This window comes from Pezoporus flaviventris, unplaced genomic scaffold (assembly GCF_033815535.1).
Source record: "Pezoporus flaviventris isolate CSIRO_AGI_PZ_B2104156 unplaced genomic scaffold, CSIRO_AGI_Pfla_v1 ptg000072l, whole genome shotgun sequence".
Taxonomy (NCBI): Eukaryota; Metazoa; Chordata; class Aves; order Psittaciformes; family Psittacidae; genus Pezoporus; species Pezoporus flaviventris.
In genome coordinates this window covers 5,054,315-5,077,690 of record NW_026892620.1, presented here as the reverse complement: position 1 = coordinate 5,077,690, position 23,376 = coordinate 5,054,315, and the positions used below count along the sequence as shown (strand labels likewise).

At 40.1% G+C, this 23,376-nt stretch overlaps 1 protein-coding gene across 4 annotated transcripts in view; it reads left to right on the top strand.

The window, feature by feature from the left end:
* MYO16 (myosin XVI) overlaps positions 1-23,376 on the top strand; it is a 381,803-nt gene that overhangs the window by 69,082 nt on the left and 289,345 nt on the right. Inside the window, exon 1 of one of the 4 annotated variants that reach the window (XM_061472782.1) lies at positions 16,725-17,229. The exons of 2 other annotated variants lie outside the window; for them this stretch is intronic. In XM_061472782.1, the coding sequence (XP_061328766.1) occupies positions 17,202-17,229 (28 nt within the window). In that variant the 5' untranslated portion in view covers positions 16,725-17,201. Of the gene's footprint in view, positions 1-16,724; positions 17,230-23,376 lie in introns of those variants that run through there. One more of the 4 variants, XM_061472778.1, reaches the window with a different exon arrangement.

Genomic DNA, 23,376 nt, shown 5'->3' with positions numbered 1-23,376 from the left:
TGTAATACTTTGGTTATAAGATGACTTTGATTTAAAAACTATTTGATAGAAATAAAAACCTGATTTTATAAGAACAAACATTGAAGGTTAATTTCATCTATAAAGAAACTGCACAAAGTCTTACATGTAACACAAGATCCACCTAATCCTATCAGCAGTCCATGTTAGCATTGTTGCCTTATGTTTACTGCTATAACTTATTTGATTTAGTATTTTCCTAACTCCAGTCTACTGTGCGTAATACTTCCAGGCATGCTTTCCATGATGATATACTCTAATGAAATAATTGCCCATGTATTTTCAGTATATCAGATTTTCCTTTCTTTAAAATTATTTATTACATATCTATTAACAAGATTGTCTTACACAGAACAAAACCTAAAAATGACTTCTCTGATTTTTACAAAAACGGCATCCTAAAAAGTATGAGTTTAGTGATCTAAAGTACAAAATCCAGACTGGATTACTGCAGTCACTTATTTGCTACCCATCTAAAATACTAGCTGCATTTTCTTTGTTACTGAAAAAATCAAAGAGTTTTTAAACAAAGAATGTAAATTGTTCTGCATGTCCTATTTTACAGAGGAAGCACAGGGTGTGACTTGATAACACAAGCAAGTTTCCTTCCAGGTTATTTGACGCTTTCAGCTCTGCCCTCTAAGTGTCCTCAGCCCTACTTTATAACCCGAAGAGCTGAAGCCACCTATTTCAAGAAACACAGCTCTTTCATTCAGCATTTACCTCTGCTTCTTTCTCACATGCTTAGCTCCCTTCAATTCACAGAGACTAGGAGAAAAAAGGTCAAAACACTATAAACCAACACATTTGCATTTCATTTCTTTGCACTTCCTGACTGACACTGGTGATATCTTTAAACCTGCATAATGTAGTTGGATTTCATGAATTACTGTTGTTCAGTGTGAAGGAAGAATGTTTTATCTCATGAGTTACAACTGCATGAACATTGGAAGGTTGCACAGGGCAATGATGTCAGAGGAAGAATTGTCTACATGACTAGAAGATTATTAATGGCCTCTGATAAGAATCACAAATGATGCCCAGATATCATTAGGAGAAATCTAAGAAGGAAAGAAAGACATGGAAAAATCTGAGAGTAAAGGAGAAAAAACATGTATGAGCGAGAACTGATCTTCAACATGTTGCATCAGAATCGAAATGAGTTTGTCGTGGTGTATTTTAGGGCAGAGATGTACTGTTTGATGGGACTCTGAATTCAGCAAGCACTTGGGGCACCAAGGTAGGACGGGTTGCAGCGCTGATATGCTTTAAAAGCTATCAGCTTCAGAGTTCTGCTAAAGCTCTGGCAGCATGACAGCATAACTCATTCTTTCTTGCTCTTCAGAGGCTGCAGATACTTGTCTGCACACATACAACAGTATTGGTGACAGTGAGGCAGAAGGACTATAGCACGACAGCACCGACTACAATCTCCACAAATTCTCAGTACAATTCCCCTAACTGTTTGCACTGTATTCCTTAAGGAAAGAAAGAATAGAAAACCAGAAATTTCACAATGAATTTCAGGAAAGATGTGCGCTCACATAGAAGGTTGAATGCTTCAGAGCAAGGGCTAGAAAGGTGATACTGTCAAGTGTTTCAAGCCCAGTTTGCTTTTCCTGTCGATCCAGATCATATCCATGAAATGGAAAATACCGTTATAGAAAAGGAGGCAAATGATATTTTATAATTCCACTTCAATTCTGAATAAATTATTTTTTTTTTCAGTCATGTAGCTGGTTCAGAAGGGAAGTTTTCAGTAGATTAACAGCATCACAATCTTTGTACACCTAATTCATTTATGTATATTATGTCTGCTAGAAGTAGTTCCCTATTCATTGATTGCTTTCAACATCTTGCAAATAATGTCTTATTGATAAATTATGATCTCTGTATAATGTGATGTTAGTTCTTCAGTGCTCTTGACATTTTCACGTGAACATATACCTTCAAACTATTTCCACATGAAACTTTGGTGTCAGTTATGTATCTATTTTACTACCAAGCCTTGACATGTAAATCTTATTTGTGAAACATCTGTCCTTCTCAGCTGCAGTTGAGTAGCAGGGATCATCTTGAAATAGCTAAGCTTTCCTCACTTAGTTTATCAACAAAGCTGCAAGGCTGTAGAGAGTTAGACAGTCTTTGTGCTGCCTTTCAAAACTTCAGTATTAACATAGTTAAAATGTCTTCCTTGATGGTTATTATTTCTTTCACAAGTAGATCTGAACAGCAACTGGAAGGAATATAGTCTAGCTCTCACACTGATTTTCTTCTTGAATACTTCGTACTCTATAAAAAAGAACACTGATGTTCTTTGTGGTGTTCCTGCAAGGGAATAAGTACAATTGGGTCATCCAAGAGCAGTAGATGGACCATGACATTACCTATTCAAACAGTAGCCTCTGTGTGTTTGCCAGCAAGTCCTCTCTGTGCACAACAAACCTACTGTTTTTGCAAGTTACACAACAGATTTTGTCCTCAGAATTTGTTTAAAAGTTTCCTTGAGAAGTATGAATATTTATAAAAAGGCCCAAAGAAATACAGAAAATCAATTGTAGAGATGCTCATTGTTAGAAGAAGAGCGTGTTATTAACTTAATGTACTAATCAGCAGGAATATTTCACAAGTGCCCCTCTTGGTACACAACCACACAGTGAGAGGTCAAAACAGCTAGGCAGAAGGGCTGTGTTTCTGAGCAGGGAGGAGCTGCCTTCTTCTTTGGGCTAAGAGGTATAGTAGGATGCGAATAAATATACAACTTAGTAAAGCTGGTATAAGATCAGAGTGGGACCATCATCGTTTGGATTCCCTGCTTTATTCTGGAAGATTTTTAAGAGAGATTTTATAAAATGAAGCTTGGGAAAGAAAAAGGCTATTACCATGTGTAAGGAAATATCATGCAAATAGTAAAAGTAGACATTTAGTTTCAGACTAATGCATGTTAAAGCAGCATTATCTTCACCTCACTGTTATCAAAACTATGGTCTTCTCTTCCACAGATTTTCATTAGAGAGAGGAAAAACAATGTTTTTCAATCAGGACAGACACTGATGCTTCAGCTCAGCAGCTGCAGCACTCCTGTCCTGTCCATCACCAATCTTATTTCAGTTAGGGACAGCTCTGCCCCTCTTACCCACTAAGGCTTTTCCTGGCTGGTCAGTTCTGCCTTCTGTGTTCCAGCCTGCCACTGCTCTAGGAGGTATCTGATAACAATGCACCTACATCTTACAGCAAGATTTCCATCAAACATCATCATCAGGGACTGATAAGCTATCACCTGCCTACAATACAGAGAGTAGGACTGTGAGGCAAGGGCGTAGAGATCTCTGTAGAATCATAGAAATAGCTAGGTTGGAAAGCACCTTCAAGATCAAGTCCAAACGTTACCCCAGGACTGCCAATGCCACCACTAAACCATTTCACTGAGGGCCTCATCTACACTGTTTTTGAACGCTTCCAGGAACAGTGATTCCACCACTTCCCTGAGCAGGCTCTTTGTGAAGACATTTTTCCTAACATCCAGTCTAAACCTCCCCTGGAGCAGCTTGAGGCCATTTCCTCTTGTCCTCTTGCTACCTGGGAAAAGAGACCAGTCACCTCCTTGCTCCATCCTCCTTTCAGGTAGTTGCAGAGAGCGATAAAGTCCCCCCTGAGTCTTCTCTTCTCCAGAATAAGCACCCCCAGTTCTCTCAGCCATTCCTCATCAGACTTGTTTTCCAGGCCCTTCACCAGCTTCACTGCCTTTCTCTGGACCTGCTCGAGCACCTCAATGTCTCTCTTGTAGTGAAGAGCCCAGAGCTGAGTACAGGATTCGAGGTGCGGCCTCACCAGTGCTGAGTACAGGGAGATGTACTGATTTTCTTCTTGAATACTGCTGTCCACACTGTTTCTGAAACAGGCTGGGATGCTGTTGGCCTTCCTGGCTGCCTGGGCCCAGGATGGCTCATGTTCAGCAGCTGTCAAATCAGCACCCTCAGATCCTTTTCTGCCAAGCAGCTTTCCAGCCACTCTTCCGCAAGCCTATAGCATTGCATGGGGTTGTTGTAGCCCAAGTGCAGGACCTGGCATCCTCTCTGCCTGCCCCTACTCTGCTTCTGCTCTGCTGGGAGTCCCTGTGGGTGGGCTGAGCCAGTACCTGGGGGCTGCCATCCCCCACTCTTCTCTCCCCATGGCAGCTGCCCCAGCCCATGAGCAGCAGGGAAGTGGCCAACTGGAGCTGGACTGATGGATGTGCTCATGAGATCCTTACAGCTGTCAGCCAGCCGTTCACCCTTCTCTCTGGTTTCTCTACCCTTGATATGTCTGGAGCAGCTGGTGGAGGCACAGAGTGGACAGCTGCAGATTTGCCTTTCTCTTCCATCATGGCATCTCAGGGTGTATTCATCAGAGCAGGACTGGAAGTATTAGCGTCGAGACAAACACATAACCACTGGGATGGTTATATGAGGTGCTTTATTGAGGTGCCGGGAACCAGGGGTACGCACCCAAATCTGGTTCCGATTCCCGTCACATCGCGTTCGCAATTTATACACTAAAAATTTCGTAACTAATACATATTCAACACAGATTACATCATTGACTAATACATATGCATCAAAGATTGCTACATCAATCTATTACGACATCAGCCTCTTCTGTGCTTGCGCCGCCCCCTCTGGTGGTCGCCCTGATGAAGTAAGGAGTCTTCCTCAGGTTGTCCTTTTCACCTTTCCTTTACTTGGCCAGGTCCCAATCGTCTTCCGGACATTAGCATTCTCTTATCTTCACCAGGATGCTTCTGGTATGCCGTTTTTGGCTATCTTAAACTTAGGTTCTGCTTGGGTAGAGTTTTACAATACATACACCTATACTCCCCTCACCATATGCAGTTATGTTAGCTCTTGCTACCAAGACTACCATTGTATCATGTAGTTACAGAGTAACTATGATACAAAACGGCAAAGTTACAACGTCTTCTATTATAAAAAGCCTCACTATTGATTTGTAAATTTCTCAAATATAATCACTTTACTATTTTATATGATTATTTTATTGTAAAAACTTCACCCTCTCTAACAGAAGCGGTACACTTCGAGTGCCTTCTCTCTCTTACCTTCACTTCTTTGATACTGTCATCCACACTGCTGATTGTGTTCTCTAACACCATTTCTTGGCCATCCTGCCAGTAAGATAGGAAAAAAGGTGCTATCAATTCTCTAGGACATAATATTATGAAGAAGAGCCATAAGAGTACAATACAAACTGCCTTAGATCAGAGATTAACTATAAATGACCAACATTTGTTGCTTAAAAACTGGACTTTAAAAAGCCACTATTGGAAAGGAATGCATTTCTTTGTCCATTGTCTACCTCTGAGGGTATGGAGAAGAATTAAGAGAAAGAAAAAGGTCTGTGAATAAGGTGGCAGCTTCCAGCTGTTTATCTCTGTCAGTGGGCTATGGATTATTTATTGCAGAGAAGTAACTAGTAACTCTGCTTTTAATAGCTGAAATGAGAGTGCACCTTGCTCCCTTCATGTAAAAAAGAGCATTTTAAACTATTCAGTCTGTTTTCCACTCATTGTCATTGTTTATGGTATCTCAGAGAGCATCTTGGTGAGCGGCAGGACTCTTAAGTTTACAGGTGCAGAATCGGTGCGGAGCCAGGGGGTGCCAGCTCATCTGAGAAATAACGTGAGGTAGCTATTGTACAGCTATGGCTTGTAGCAATATATTAGCTTATGCTGTAACTCAGATGCTCAGTACAGAGTCCTTTTACCTCCTGTATTAAGGTAAATGTCATTTTTACTGAAGTGTTTCAGTGTTGGCTAACTACCTTGAAATCATTTGTAGTTTAAGATAATTGTAAATAAAAATATTTAAAACATACAAAATAGGTTATAGTTTCAAATATTTATGCAAAAGGAGAACAACAGCAGCAAAAGCAAAAATAGCCATTTATTTTGTTGCTAGAAAGTTGAAGTCTGAAAAACCTATTTTCTTCTGTCCAGATGAATTGCTGCAGACCTCCTGAGCTGTGTGATCAGGGGCACTGTTTTTTGGCCTTATGTTTCAGATTGTATTAATTGGATTGCACCCTTCCTGGTGAGAAATACCAACTTTTAGTGCCTGTTTCTTTTAAGGTCCGCAGGGATCCCAGTTACGTTTATACCTGTTTGGAGTATGACATTTATCCAGGATGTAGGTCCTGAACTCTCCTGAGATAGAGTGTCCCTTTGGCACATCAAGAGCTGTACACTTTGCTCCATAGGTCTATTATCAGCAGCTAACCTCAGTGGGGAAAATCTTCTTGCCAGTCTTGTCACCCCCAGTCTCATTGTGAAACATCTGCATCCACAGAGTCATATTTTTTCTATCACCTTTTAAAGTGATGAACATATTTGATGCCAACACTGAAGTGGGATTTTTGCACACAGCTAATTTACCACATGTTGACTGAGACCAGGTACAAAGATGTTTAACTGCTGTAAGATGAGATACCTATAGGTTAACTGGTCTCCCAAGTTACTTATTGAAGGACCCTGTTTACTTACTCATCAACCTGTACAACCTTTGAGGTATTCTAATTATACATTTTGGACTGAACCATGGAAAACTACTTACTACTTCTGTGTTATGTATGGTATCCTGATCAAAAGGAGAAAGAAGCTAGAGGCACACCAAAAAAAAAAAAAAAAAAGTTCTTCATATCACAAAGCTTTGGACCTTTCCATATTATTAATAAATCTGTGTGCTCAGCCTTTATAGCTTTTTTTCATGTTTAAAAAATGTTTTTGAAATTTGCTTCTGATGATTAAATGCATCCTAATATGAAATTGTCTTTAGCAAACACTCTAAATACGTGTTAGTTTCAGACACTATAATTAGGTTCAACAAATGCCAACATTTTTTAGCAGATGTGATTTTTTTTCTCCTTAAAACATAAGGAACTGAATTCAGTAAACCCATGTTAATGCAATATTCAATTTACATAGACAGAAGACCTAGAAGAACTGATAGTAAAAAGTGATGAGCCATATCCACTCTTGACGTCAGCCAAGGCCATAAGATTAGACCTAGAGCTGGTGAAATTAATCCCACTAATTTCTCTAGTCAAATTAGCATTACCTATTGCTATGTTGTCCTTGAATTTGACAAAAATATGTTGATAATGATAAGGGAAAGAGGTTTTGAAATGGCAAAAATATTGAAAAATGGGTAAATGCATAGTCTCCAGTTAACACCAGGTTCAGCAGGAGCATTTGAAAGATGTTATGCAAATTAGTCTTGGTGTGCTATGCATAATTGCCAATTCTTTTTTTCCAAGATAGCTCACTTACGTAATTTTCCAATAATCTTAGGTCATTCACTTTAAAGGATTTAGCTTTGAAGGCAGTGACAGAGCTGCCGATTTTGAGGTTAAGATCTAAGAATTCTGAAAGAATGGTTTATAGTCAGTGCCAACTTGTGTGGCTTTCTTTTCTAAGAATTTACAGCTTTGAGTGGCAATCCTTGGAGATTTCAACGTTACGTGTTTTGGCTAAATGGTGAAGGAAATAACTTCTCATGCAGTTTGTCCTCTGCTGGGATAGCAAGGTGCCGAGGAAAACTCTGCTATAAATGAAAGCAAAATCACCCCACCTTATAGATTGATTGGAGTGGTGTGATTTACCCTGATGGATAATTCTTCTTTATAGACATGTTTTACCACATTGTGTTTTTGCATTTCTGTTTTGCTACCTTCTCTGTTGTCCCTTGCTATTTGAAATAAAAGGTAATTACTATTGTATTTCTAAGAAAAGAATATTAGAATAGTAACTACTTTTCTAATGCAGTGTTTGATTGAAAGAAGTGTTCATTTGAACGCAAAGAAGTGAATCTTCTGCTTCTTACGAACATCCAGCCATTCCAAGTAAGAAAAGAAATACATTATTCTGTAAGAATAAGTTCCATGGGTTTTCAAATCATTGGGGAATGAAATAAAGCATAACATACATTATTATAAAAAAGCTGGGTACCAGCTATCAGAATTTTCAGCAAACTTAGACAGCATACTGACATTATAGCTGCTCCAGTGGTATGTGCAGTAACTGTGCAAGGCTGCCTTACTCTCTTCTTGTTCATGTGTAAATCAGGTGCTCACTGAGTTGAGGAATTTTGTCTTTGTTTTTCATGTTTGTACAAAACACAAATCTGACCTGAATATTTAATTTTTTTTTTTTGTATGAAGGAGCTGATTATCAGGGCATCTTGTATTTATTGATTAATCCTTAGCACTCTCCACATGATTCTTAGTCCATGTTTGCAGATCCTCCTTTATTTCTGTTCTTACTGGCATCTCAGATGTGTCCTGTTCACTGCCTGTATGGAAGAAATTCTTTTCCTTCTTTCCACCATTTTTGACTTCTTTTGTTTGTAACCTCACTGTCCTTAATTTGACCTCAAATAATTTTAATTATGTTGATTTACTGCTTTTTCAGTGTTGCTTGGATATCCCTATAAATCAGTGCCTTTAACAGTCATGTCACTGTGCCTGTTTTCCTGTCTTCTTTATATACCTCTCTCCTTTTCCATCTCCTTCCCCTAACAGCTGCCTAATTCTTGTCAGCTCCTTGTTTATTTTCTGCTAATTTGAGAATGAGGGGTAATTCTATTATGGTCATGCTGAGTGCAGTAAATTCTGCATCCCTTTTGTGTTCACTGGTTTATCTACTTGTCCATGTCATCTTCAAGCTGTATAATGGTCTCTTGTATCAAAAGTTCTTATCATAATACACTTTGATTTGGTTATCATTTGCATCAGTTCATACTCTCATCTGGTCCTTGTGGTCAGAATGACGAATTCCTGAAACACTGATGCAAACAAAATAAAAAGGAGGAAATAAATAAATAAATGCAGCCATCAGAGACTGGAGAAGGTGTAGAGTCAGAGTGGCTGTCCCAGCTGCATGTTGCTACACTGTGCACATCTGTCAGCATTGTCAGTTTATTTAAATGGCATGTATTTTTGCACCCCTTTCCTCTCTGAAGTCCCAGTTTTGTTCTGTTCTTCATTTGTAAGAAAAAATTGGAAGCCAAGTATGCGTTAACAAGTTAACATGTAGGATTGAGTGCAGAAAGGCTCTGAAAAGGAAGCAATATTGTATTTAGTATGAGATAAAAAGGACAATAGAGAGATCAGAAAACAAAATAGGTCTTGGGTAGCCCTTTTGCTTAATTTTAATCTTTGCATTTCAGATTGTTTCTTATAATTTAATAATATGCCATTTTGATTACAGTGTATAATTGAAACTATTATGTACATCAGAGGACTTAAGCTACCTAAGGAGGGCCTACAGGAAAGCTGGATAGGGGCTTTTTATGTACACACACAGTACACACACAGTATGCTAGAGACTGGAAGGGACCTCGAAAGATCATCTAGTCCAATCCCCCTGCCGGAGCAGGAACACCTAGATAAGGTTACACAGGAATGTGTCCAGGCGGGTTTTGAATGTCTCCAGGGAAGGAGACTCCACAACCTCCCTGGGCAGCCTGTTCCAGTGTTCCGTCACCCTCACTGAGAAGAAGCTTCTTCTCAAGTTTAAGTGGAACCTCTTGTGTTCCAGTTTGTACCCATTACCCCTTGTCCTATCATTGTTTGCCACTGAGTAGAGCCTGGCTCCATCCTCGTGACACTCCCCCTTTATATATTTATAGACACTAATAAGGTCACCCCTCAGTCTCCTCTTCTCCAAACTATAGAGACCCAGCTCCCTCAGTCTTTCCTCATAAGGGAGATGCTCCACTCCCTTAATCATCTTTGTTGCCCTGCGCTGGACTCTCTCCAGCAGGTCCCTGTCCTTCTTGAACTGAGGGGCCCAGAACTGGACACAATATTCCAGATGGGGTCTCACCAGGGCAGAGTAGAGGGGAAGGAGGACCTCACTCGACCTACTAACCACCGCCCTTCTAATACACCCCAGGATGCCATTGGCAATATTGTGTCCAGTTCTGGGCCCCTCAACCCTTACTGCTTCGACCAGACCCTCCTTGTTAGTGAGGATGAGATCCAGCAGCACTCCTCTCCTGGTTGGCTCATTCACCATTTGCAGGAGGAAGTTATCATCCATACACTGGAGGAACCTCCTGGACTGTGGCTGGGTTGCCGAGTGGTCCTTCCAGCAAACATCAGGGAAGTTAAAATCCCCCACGACGACCACAGCCTGTGACTGTGAGGCCGCTCTCAGCTGCCTGTAGAAGGCCTCGTCAACTTCCTCACCCTGATCTGGTGGTCTGTAACAGACACCCATAACAGTATCCCCCCTGCCAGCCTGCCCCTTAATTCTCACCCACAGACTCTCAACTCGCTCGTCATCTGTCCCCGGACAGAACTCAGTGCACTGTAGTTGCTCCTGCACATAAAGAGCAACCCCACCACCCTTCCTGGCTGGCCTGTCTTTTGTGAAAAGGACATAGCCCTCCATGACTATATTCCAGTCATGTGAGCTGTCCCACCACGTCTCTGTAATTGCCACCAGATCATAGTCTCCTGACTTAACACAGGTTTCCAGCTCCTCCTGCTTATTTCCCATGCTGCGCGCATTGGTGTACAGACATTCCAGGGAGTGAGCTGAGCACACCGATTTCACCCTAGGATTATAGGAGGCCTCCCAGTCTTCGTCAGTTCTGGAGTGCTGCCGCACTTGTAGAGCAAGTAGTGATAGGACAAGGGGGAATAGCTTTAAACCAAAAGAGAACAGATTTAGGAAGAAATTCTTTCCTGTGAGGGTGGTGAGGCACTGGAACAGATTGCCCAGAGAAGCTGTGGCTGCCCCACCCCTGGCAGTGTTCAAGTCCAGGTTGGATGAGGCTTTGAGCAACCTGGTCTATTGGAAGGCATCCCTTCCAACCCAAACCATTCATAGAATGGTTCTGTGATTCTATGATTGTAATTGTCAGCACAATAAAAAATGTCCAATATTCATCCTGTGTCTACAGAACTCCCCTCAGTATCTTGCAAATCCAGTTAAAACTTAGATCTGAGGTTTATTCTATGCTTGTTCTGCAGAATGTAGTGCAAATGTTTTTATTTGGGTTGGATTTCTTGGATGTCATGATTGGCTAATTTAAAATACAGTTACTTCACCACCCTTTACAAATCTTCAACATCAATTCTTAGTTTTTGTTGTTGTTTTTTGTTTCATTTATTTGTTTGCCTTTTGAACACCTACTAATAGAGTTATCTCTGAGATTACTAATTGCCACACCATCCTTTTTGCTATCTGACAGTTCCAGAAGAGTCTAATTCGGTCACTGCATTCTTCAGCTTTTTCAGCTGTTTGGGTTACTTTTTTCTAAATTAGGAACACGCTTTATCTTAACTTCCACAGTCCTTTCAAGATTTCTGTAATTATACTTCAAGATTTACATTGTTGTAATAACATTTGCTCCTATAAAGGATGTACAAATTCCTCTGTTTTATTCTTAGATTTTTATCCATCCTCTAGAGTGGTCATTATTTGTCTCCTGGTTTTAAAATTATCAAAGAAATTAGAAAAGAAAAAAAAAAGGATACAGTGCAGTGAGTCATGGTGTTTGATAATTGTCAGGAGAATAACAATGCACTTTTCATGTTAAACTGAATTCTTACCATTGTCTATTTCTTTACTAAATATTGTAAACTTAAAAACCACAACCCTATATTATCATGTAACAACTCTTTATATGGAAATTCATGGTTGTTTTTTCATTCTCTCTTGTGTCTGGAGTTTGCGATGACTGTCATGTTTTTCTGTTTATCATTTTAACATGTGTCTTGATAGTTTCTTTTCAGTCCCATAAGGAGCTTTTTACATAAAAAGTCTGCAGCTCCTCTTTGACATCCTTCCATCAAGTCTAGTAAGAAATCTAATTTTTTTTTTAAAAAGTATATACAGATTGTAATGAAGAAATTCATTATTGAGTCACTTCCAATGCCCAAGATGGGACTAACCATATATGAAACTATTGGGATTTCTTTCTTGTATTTAGCCTTGTTATTACGCAGTTATGGGCTGTCCTACTACAAGTGGTAGCTGCTTCATCTTGTCCAGTTAAGAAACTTCTAGAGAGATTTACATCCAGCCTAAAAAGCGATATTTTTGGGTATGGGAGGAAGCAGGTGGTGCTCTCAGATGGCACATACCTTCTCCTGGTTATTTTGCAAACTTCATCAATGCTGGGTAATAATGTCCTGTGATTTTAATCTACTGTTTCCAAGCCATTAAAAAGTCCACCCATATGCATTTAGTTATAACATAAATGGAGAAGAAGAAAAAGGATTTTTTCACTTTCCTTATTCTTTAAGGGTTTGATCCAGTGGTAGAAGAGTGGGAGGAAGATCACCTTCTTCATGAAAAATCAAGGCATTTGCAGTGAAATGGGAAAGGAGGAAAGTGGGCAAAGGTTGGAGGAAGAGAAGAGGAAAAGTCATCTGGTTCTCTGGGAGTCAACCACACTCTGAGTGGTTGAGTTATTAGATTTGGTTTGTTGCTGCTATAGATAGAACCAAACTCATCCATTTTACAGGTCAGCTAATCTGAAAATTTATTTGGAAAAACTGCTATGTCTTTTTTCTGTTGTGATGCATGTAGAAAACGTTAGTCTAGAATCCTTCTTGCTAAGTATCTACGTATGCTATGGTTCATCCTTAGCTTCCTGACGAGCATACAACTACCAGGTGTTATTTGAAGAGTGGCCTGTTGACATCTGGATAGCATGTCCAAGGATTGATTGCTAAGCAGTATCATTTGTCAAAATATGTGAGTAATGTTAATGTTACTCTGCATCCCATTCTTTTCATCTGCAGTCTTAAAACCATAAGTAATGCAATAAAATTGTAACATCTGAAGGAATATAGCAAGCTTTGTTGTACTGAATGAAAAAGGCATAAACAGGGAGCATCTGTCATGTTTTTAAACCCCATCGTTACGGTGTTTTTCTCATTATTCAAATTGCTGGCAGATAGTTCTGCATTTCTCTATCAAATCGCACAGTTACATGTGAATTATAAAATACTATGATAAAAATATTAGCTGTTCAGTTGCTTGTGACACCCGAAGACACTGGCAGAGCAACAAAATACTTACATGACATAAATACAATACAGCATGTCAGTTCTTGGCAGCAAGACCTTATTTTAAGCAGTGGGGTTTTTTTTTGTAAGTCATTGTAGGTTATTTCATAGGTGATCTTTCTGAGACAAGTTTTGAGCCTTGAAAATTGAGGTGTGAAAGCAGTGTCTACCCTGAGATGATGATCCATAAATGTATGTTTATCATAAGGCAAATAGCTATCCTAGTGATGGTTGACCAATTCCAAGATTCTGTTGGATGCTGGATTTGTACATAGCATGAAAATGGCTGTTTTCTTTCTGTAGGGAGAGGTGGCAAGGAATTTTTCCAGAAGAGGTAAATGTATCTGCTTTTCTGACCTTGGTTCTGTTTCCTCTCTGGTTTTGGTAAGCTGTACAAAATCAAATACATTATTAAGTGTTTTATCACCAGGTTTAATACTAGCTCAGTCTTTTTTCACCAGGCCAAGTACGCTTGTGCCTTATTGTAGACTTAAACACTGGCGTGTTCTTGAAACCAGTGGGGTTGTGAATGAAAATGTTTCTATGTTCCCTAATGTTCAGATAAAGCAGTATTATAATGTACTTGGGGCTTGTCCAGATATACATCCATAGTTTACATGGTTGGATTTTAAGTGTTGTGTATATCTTCTGGTGTTTGGGTTTTATTTTTTTTTTTTCCAGAATTCCTTTCTCGTTGCTGGAGTTCAATCAGGAGAAAATATGTAACCATGACTAATATCAGTTTTCTTGTGAATAAGCAAATTGTATTATTTGCCTTGTAAAATCACTGACAGCAAAATATTCCCTCCTTTGGGCTCGTATCAGAAACCTAAATTTTTCTTTTTGTTCTCACACTTGAAATCTTTGTTTATGGCATGGACATCTGCCACTGTGAGTGCAGCAATTTCTTTCTCTGTTCTTTCTCTCTTTCCATCCTAGCAAAAGGTTGCGGTTGAAGTAGTTTGTCTTTCCAACATGTAGACCAGATTTCTTCCTTTTCAGTATTCCTATTCTGGCTTCCAAAATTTTGCTTCAAGTTCAGCTGCTACTTTTCTCAAGGTTCATCCCATCTCTGCAGTCACAGATATCCCTTGTTCTCATTTCTCCTTATTCTCCATTTCATGCTACTTACTCTGCCTAATGTTTTCATTTGACCATAGGTTTATCTGGCACCTTTCCTTCCTCCTCATTTTTGTGCTACTTTAATGCTGCCCTCCAATGTGTCAAAACTTCCTGCTGACAGCAGTATACAGTGCTGCTTTAAATGCATCATAAAAAATTTCTTCCTTATATCCTTTTTGAGTTTAAAACCATTACCCCTTATCCTAGTTCAGCGGACCCTACTAAAGTATTTTCCCAATCTTTGTTATAAGCCCTCTTTAAATACTGAAAGGCTGCAATAACATCTCCCTGGAACTTTCTCTTCTGCAGGCAGAACAACCCTGACTCTCTCAGCCTTTTTCATAGAAGAGGTGTTCCATTCCTCTGATCATTTTTGCAGTCCTCCTCTGGACCCACTCAAACAAGTCTGTGTCTGTCATGTACTGGACACACCAGAGCTCAATGCAGTGCTCCAGATGGGGACTCACCAGAGCAGAGCAGAGGTGGAGAATCAGCTCCCTCAACTGGCTCATTCTGATGCAGCCCAGGACAGTTGGCTTTCTGGTCTGCAAGTGCACACTGCTGGCTCATGTCTAGCTTTTCATCCACCAGTACCCCTAAGTCCTTCTCTGCAGGGCTGTTCTCAATCCCTTCATCCCCCAGCCTTTATGGATACCGGGAGTTGCCCTGACCCAGGTTCAGCACCTTATACTTGGCCTTATTGAATTTTCTCTCATTTCTTGCAGGATGAAGTATGCAGTCTAACTCGTCATATAAGTACTAAGTTTCATCATCCTAAATTTTCACTATGGCAGTTCAGTAGATAAACACATATATTATGATCTCAAATGATACATCCAAATACCTTTTCTCTGCATTTTGTTCAAGCCATAATCATATATACTTCCGTTTCTCTTTATCTCTCTTCAGCAAAGCATCCTTTGTCCATTACTTCCATTCACCAGTGTTTACCAAGAGTCCTCCTAGTTCTAACCATTGTGGGCTGGTGGAAGCATGATGGTATTAGACATGGCAGTTTGTCTGCCTGACAGTACCACCAGAGATGAACTTGTCAGGAATGTCTACACCGAAAAGTATTGCTCAAAGGGCTTTTTGTGACATTACTTGACACTTGCTCATGAACTATGACTAACATTGCCTGTTAAAACACTGTGTATGTTTATTTTATAAGTCATATGGCCCATACTGGCCTAGTGTTGTACAGTTGTGAAAGAAAATTTGGATAGATTTAATTACTTTGGACTTCTGAGCTTTAGAGTGAAAAGTTTCCCTGGTAATGTAATTACTGTATCATGGTTTATATAATTTATCTCTATGTCTCCTGGTTATTTCTAGTTTTTTTTCCCTCTTTCTTTTGAAAAATGATGTTTTTAGGGAAAAAAAAAAAAAACAAATAACCTACCTAAATAATTAGTTTTGCAAAACTATTGCTGTGAATATTATACCTAAAATCAGATTTTAAATATGTGGCTGTTTGGAGCTGAGAATTTTCACCTAAGGGTTTTGATAATAGATCACTGGAAGCCTGTGAATATATATCTTTCTACTATTGTGGGAACTTTGCAGAGTAGTTAATAGAATCTGAATTAGTAATCTTTACTAATGAGTTAGACCCTTTTCCCTTTGTAGTCCCTTTAACACTTTGTAGCTGTTAAAAATTGTATGTGTACAAAACAGTAGGCAAGAACCTTTCAGACAAGTAAAAAATTTAAATATGGCTAGGCTATCAGTTTCCCTTCACAAGAGTTCTCAGTGAATGTGGTAAGCATGACACATAGTAAACAACATAAATTTTCTCTGAGCACAATTTTCCTAATTTCTAAATTCTATTTTATAAAAATATTTCACTGCAGTTCTGTGGTAGTTTCTCAAAGAAGTAGCAACTAAATTCCTGGGTGACTGTTTTTGGAAAATTAATGCATGAATTGTTCTTGGAGGATAATACAGCCTGGGTATTTAAAATACAATGCAGGTCTGTCTTTTGTGTGCCCTTAATCTGAAACTGGGTAATGCATCAGTATACATTGTCTCGTTATTCTGCGATCTGATAAATAATTGTATGGACTTGTTCTTAGTGATGCATTTTCATAAGCTTTTTGTCTGACAATCAGTGATTAAAATATCATTAGATAACATGCACATAATCATCATATAAACCATGCAGAGCTTGCACATTCTTTCTTCTGGCATAAGCATTCCACCTGTGAAAAAGATGCAAATGTAATACAAATAAATGACAAAACAAGAGCGTATCAAGGAATGTACACACAAGCATGTTTCCTAGCTTAATTTAAATGAACCCATGCATGAACCAGGAGAATCTGAAGATGGCTGTGGGCTCTGTCCTGATTTTTACCTTTCAACATACTGAAAAAATGATCTGTGATGCTAAAAGGTGGTTATTTTTGGCAACCTGTATCAATTTCCTATTCACACAGCAACTGGTGGCAACTAAAAATAATCCTGGTTTTGTACAAGCTAAGAATCTGGTCACATTTGGCACACGCGCAACATGCACACATAAAATTTAAGATCCCCTGTTCTGCTATTTCATTCGAGCCTCTCATCAAGCTTAGTTTGCTGCCATTTGAAAGCTATTGAAAAGCCATTAACTGGCAGGATTGTGAGAGCCGCAGTGCAGCTGCACACCTCAGTGCTGGAAGAACGTGGCTGCAAGTGCACACCAATTAAATCTTTCTATTCGTGGTGATGTGGGATTAGGAGCTGTGTCAATCAATTGTGCTACAATAGCACGTGCAGTAGTCATGGTTCAAGACGCACAGAGGTTTATCTTAACGCCAGCAGACGGGTGAGGATGACTTGGAAGCCTTTGCAAGATCCTGGAACGGAAACTACATTGAATAATGTATTCTGAGGTATACTGGATACCTGAGGAAGGGCTCTAAATAATGCATTTTCTGGGCATGACAGTTGCAGCAGAAAATGCTGAAACCTGTAGCAAGACTACAGCCTGAGATGAAAGAATGTCTCATTACCATTTTATCAAATGCTGTAAGTAACAAAATGGCTATTTTGATTTTAAAACTGTCTTTTTCATTTTCTGAGGTGTGTCTTTTCAATGCATATGCAAAAAGTCGAAGGCAGATGCTGCATGATGTCAATGTGGTAGTCGGAAAGGGGAGTTGTTACTTTGCATGTGAAAATGCAGGCAGAGCACAGCGTGTCTTTTTCTCCTCTGTTCAGAGGCAACTTCATTGTGTGATAAAGCTCTCATTCTGAAGTTCATACTGATCAGCTTTTAAAACTTTTGTTTAAATTAATCACTGAAGAAAATTACATTAAAAAAGAAGTAACATGTCATCCATAGCATTATGTTACAGGCGCCTGTCAGGACAACCTTGGTCATGGCTCTTATACTTTAAAAGGGTAACACAAATGAGGATAGCTTCATAATTATGAGCACATCTCATCATCTGTTGTAAATCAAATGTTTGTATCCTTTCCTTAGCAGAATATTTAGCTATTTGGTGTGACAGACTTAAAACATAATAATGAGCTTTTAACCTTGACTCATTCAAGCTACCTCCTTAAAGAATGACATTGGATCTATGCTACATTTTATTTGCAGAGCAAATTGTTAGCAGCATTTTCTTTTTCTTTTGGCTTGCCTATCACAGCAGTCTTCCTAGCTGCACATTTTTCAAGCTTTCTGGGTTTGCCTTTTAAAGAAAGCATCCAGGGTCTGAGTGGAAATTGATCGTTTTACATCAGCTAATTAAATTATTATGTAGATACCTGTTTTGGGCAGTGAGTAGCAGTTTGTTAACCATGATTATTTTTTACTGAAGGACTTGGAAAACTGCATATTTCTAGTGATTATGTCACTGTTTTTACATGACAAATAGCGGATTGCTGTAAAAGGTTTTCTTTAATGACTGAGGTGTACCAAGGACATTTCTGAAACTATTTTTTGAATACTGTGTTAAATTTAAGAAACAAGTTCCTTGATGTTTTAATGTGACATTAAGGTGCCCTGGAGGTATTTTAGTAATTCAAGGAAAAATAATTTATGAGGGTTTCCTCTTTTTTGGGTTCAATGGGACTTGTGCATGGAACTGCTTTTGATACTGGTGAGAGTTACAAGCCTAAATTCCCTGTTCATGCAGAGAAGCACAGTTTAGCTTTACTGCATAGTTTTAAAGGTGCATTCTAAGAAGTCTTTGAACTTGTCATGAGGTTTGTTAACTGCAAATGAGGAATTTGGTGCATAATAACTATCTTGAAGATATAAGAAAAGTATTGTTCAGTCTTTATTTGCTTTGGAATTACTTCCTTAAAGTGAAACTGCAGCAAATCTGTATAGGCATATGTGTGTCTGGTAACATATTAAACATGTAACTCTACAATGAAACTATAGGTTCCTTAATTGGAAAGAGATGAGAGTGACTGTGGGTTTCTTTTGTTAAAAGGATGCAAATGATGACTAATTGGAGTGTTCATTGCACTGGTTAGAGGGCATGAATGAAGGACTGAGACATAGCAGAAGGAAAGGTGAATGCACGACATTAGCTTTGGTAATATTATTTCCTTTTTTCCAAATTTGGAATTTTGTAATTGGTGATTTCTCACTAAATCAGGGTATTTTACCACATAGCACTTTTCCTTCCAAGTAGTGTGCTTTAGAAGACAATGGTGCTTGTTGGCTGTAGCTTGCCAGAAGGGCTTTTTACTGCCTGTGCTTCTCCATATAGAATAGGCAAAAGTGCTTACACATCCACATATAATTAGTGACAAAGAAATACTTCCTCTGTGATCCTCCTGAGTGTTACCATTTGACTTAACATGCCAGTAGTGTTGCTGATGTTTGTGTCTGGCAGACAGCTGGGATCAGATATTGGGGTTCATGCAGCATGACTGCACCAGTGATGTTCTGAGAGAAACTGAACCTCATAGAGGTTGGGATTTGACTCTTCACACCCCACTTTGTTCTTAATTCATTTCACTGATGATTTCTGTATCAGAAAGGAAAGACTTGGAACCAGAGGATGTGTGTTTGCAGAGCACTGTCTCTTGGTCTGCTCTGGGGAGAGAAGCATCTAAAAGATATAAATTAATGGCACTTTAAAGCTAGCATTTTATGAACTGTAGTGCTATGTGCCTGGCCTTTGAAAGCACTTGCACTTTGGTTTTAATCTCTGCAGAGATTAAGTATGGAGATCTGAGTTTAGAAAGGCTGTAACTTTCTCCTGTGTTTTTAGTACAGTTTTACTAATATTTCATCTTTTCAGTGCACTGCTCCCACTAGGAGGCTGCAAAAATGAGATATACTGTCACCATCTTGTTGTAGGATATTTCAGGTTGGAAAGTTCCAACCTTGAGAGGTTTTCTGTCCACCCTCTTGCTCTAAGCAGGGGCAGCTGTGTAGTCAGGCCAGATTGTCTGGGACCATGCCCAGTAAGGTCTTACATCCCAGTTACACCCTGGAATAAGGTAAGGCCAGTTGCAGCCATCGTCATGTAGTCTTCCGCTGGCAGCAATTAAAGCACAAGTTGTATGCATGTCTGCCTGTTTGAGCAGCTCATCTTGTCACTGCTAGTGCCCATCTCCTTTTAGCAGCCAGGTATCTCTGCCAAGAGCTTTCCTTGTCTGTGCTTAGTAGCTCCTCCTTGTCAGTCAACTAGTGCATGCCATTTAGAAGAGAGAACAGTGGTACATAGGAGAATACCACATTATCTGCCAGCTGCTGGGTACCATTTTATTTCAGTGATTTGTGTGACAGACTGTACAAATGAATGTAATTTTGCAAATTAGGCAGCACCTTGCTGCTGTCTTCTCTCCCTTGTATATCTAGTTATGACATAAATAGCATCGTTTACATGTTATGGCTGTGCTTTTCCAACTGTGCTCTGGACTTCCTCTGAGTGATCTGCAGAGTTAACTAAGAAAAATAGTACTTCAATCAGGAGGCTTATATTCTTTACTCTAGAGTCTGCTTTCCGCTGCAAATGCCGTAGAGGTGCATAAATGCAAACAGAATTAAAACCTTGCTAAGGAGTTATAGTCATGCCAGCTGCAAGTCTGAGCCAAATAAATTTATCCATATATTAGGATCATCAAATCTGAACATCAGAGTCTACCTCCATTCTTTCTGGATTATCTCCATTTCTGATTACTTTATCTCCTTTGTATGAATTATGAAACACTGAATTGTGCTTTGTTAGAGAGCAATGCTTACAGAGATCTGGGATTGAAATACTAATTAGGTGTTTATTGGTGAATTTAATTCAGGATTTGAAACAATATGAAAGAAATACAATGTTCTCTCCAGCATCTAGCCCTTGTTACCTTCAGCATCTGAATACATGGGAAGGATTGTTCACGAAGAAAATTAATTAAGGCAGGAGATGCACTGAAAGATTTAAATTTTGGTATATCCCTTTTTGATATCTTGTCATCTGTACTGATTTATTCCCTCTTTGCTCCCTCCTAACCATAGTAATAAAAAAAGTCCTTATATGATGGGGGTCTTTCCTTACACTAAAAAAACTCAGTCTTGACTTTAGTCTGCAATGCCAGAGACTTTAATCATACACGTCTTGAAGGGCCAAAGCCAGCAGTAACGTGCTTGCAGATGTCATCTTGAGTATTTTTCACACTAATTCACAGATTTTAAATAAAATTACTGTCATATTTATGAATGAAAAAAGAGTAAATTCTATGGATTATTGTGATTTCCATTTTATTTAATTTTATCCCATTTTTCTGTAGCTTGCCATTTCATTGGATTTTTTTTTTTTTTTTAATAAGATTATTAACCACTAGAGCTCTCAGCATAGTTGGATGAGTGTTTCACCCATGGTAGTGTCTGTCCCTTTTCAACAGGCATTAGTATGTTGTAGGATACTTTGGAGGAAAGAAAAATATCATCCTAAACCCTTGTTTAGCAGATTAAATTCAGTCTATGTCCTTTTCCCGAGGGATTCAGCCCTTCTTACATCATCCAGTCTTCTGAGGCTCCAGACGTGCTAAAGCGATTGCTCTACCTGAACCTCGTACAGCTTGGAAAGGTATCGGGGGATACATTAGTTTTAGTTTACAGAGGATGGGGACTTGAACTTGATTCTCCCATGGATGCAGGGGGAATACTGTGGGTGAAACATCACAGTATCACAGTATGCTAGAGATTGGAAGGGACCTCGAAAGATCATCTAGTCCAATCCCCCTGCTGGAGCAGGAACACCTAGATAATGTTACACAGGAATGTGTCCAGGCGGGTTTTGAATGTCTCCAGGGAAGGAGACTCCACAACCTCCCTGGGCAGCCTGTTCCAGTGTTCTGTCACCCTCACTGAGAAGAAGTTTCTTCTCAAGTTTAAGTGGAACCTCTTGTGTTCCAGTTTGTACCCATTACCCCTTGTCCTATCATTGTTTGCCACTGAGTAGAGCCTGGCTCCATCCTCGTGACACTCCCCCTTTATATATTTATAGACACTTATAAGGTCACCCCTCAGTCTCCTCTTCTCCAAACTATAGAGACCCAGCTCCCTCAGTCTTTCCTCATAAGGGAGATGCTCCACTCCCTTAATCATCTTTGTTGCCCTGCACTGGACTGTCTCCGTCAGGTCCCTGTCCTTCTTGAACTGAGGGGCCCAGAACTGGACACAATATTCCAGATGCAGTCTCACCAGGGCAGAGTAGAGGGGAAGGAGGACCTCACTCGACCTACTAACCACCCCCCTTCTAATACACCCCAGGATGCCATTGGCCTTCTTAGCCACAAGGGCACAGTGTTGGCTCATGGTCATCCTGTCGTCCACTAGGACCCCCAGGTCCCTCTCCCCTACACTGCTCTCTAACAGGTCGTTTCCCAACCTATACTGGAACCTGGGGTTGTTCCTGCCCAGATGCAGGACTCTACACTTTCCCTTGTTATATTTCATCAAGTTACTCCCTGCCCAACTCTCCAGCCTGTCCAGGTCTCGCTGGATGGCAGCACAGCCTTCTGGCGTGTCAGCCACTCCTCCCAGCTTAGTGTCATCAGCAAACTTGCTGATAGTACACTCAATTCCCTCATCTAAATCATTGATGAATATATTAAATAATACCGGTCCCAGTACTGACCCTTGAGGCACTCCACTAGTTACAGGCCTCCAGCTAGACTCAGCCCCATAGACTACAACTCTCTGGCTTCTCTCCTTCAGCCAGTTCACAGTCCACCTCACTACCTGATCATCCAGACCACACTTCCTCAATTTAGCTGTGAGGATGCTGTGGGAGACTGTGTCAAATGCTTTGCTGAAGTCAAGGTAGACCACATCCACCGCTCTGCCATCATCCATCCACCATGTTATTTCCTCATAAAAGGCTAAGAGATTGGTCAAACATGATTTCCCCTTGGTGAAGCCATGTTGACTGCCCCTCATAACCCTCTTATCCTTGATATGCCTTAAGATGGCACCAAGGATAAGGTGTTCCATCACTTTCCCAGGGATGGAGGTGAGGCTGACCGGCCTATAGTTACCCGGGTCCTCCTTCTTGCCCTTTTTGAAGACTGGAGCGACATTTGGAGTCCTCAGGCACCTCTCCCGTTTCCCAAGACTTGGTAAAGATGATGGAGAGTGGTCTAGCAATGACTTCCGCCAGTTCCCTCAGCACCCGCGGGTGCATCCCATCTGGACCCATGGATTTATGGATGTCCAGATTGCTCACCTGGTCTCTAACCCATTCCTCATCGACTAAGGCAAACCGCTCCGTCGACCTGACTTCATCTAAGGTCTCAGGGGTACAGGGCTCTTCAGGACTGCCTGCAGCAGAGTAGACAGAGACAAAGAAGGCATTCAGTAACTCTGCCATCTCTGTATCTTCTGTCACCAGGGCACCCATCCCATTCATCAGTGGGCCTACATTGCCTCTGGTGTTAGTTTTGTCTGCCATGTATTTGAAAAAGCTCTTTTTGCTGTCCTTGACCCTTCTTGCCAGGTTTAATTCTAAGGATGCCTTAGTCCTCCTAGCTGTCTTCCTACATCCTCTAGCAGCAGCCTTATATTCCTCCCAAGTGGCCAGCCCCTCCTTCCATGACCTGTAAACTCTCCTCTTCCACTTGAGCATACCCAGCAATTCCCTATTTAGCCACACAGGTCTCCTGGCCCTCTTCCTTGACTTCCTACGTGTCGGGATGCTCCGATCTTGAGCTCAGAAA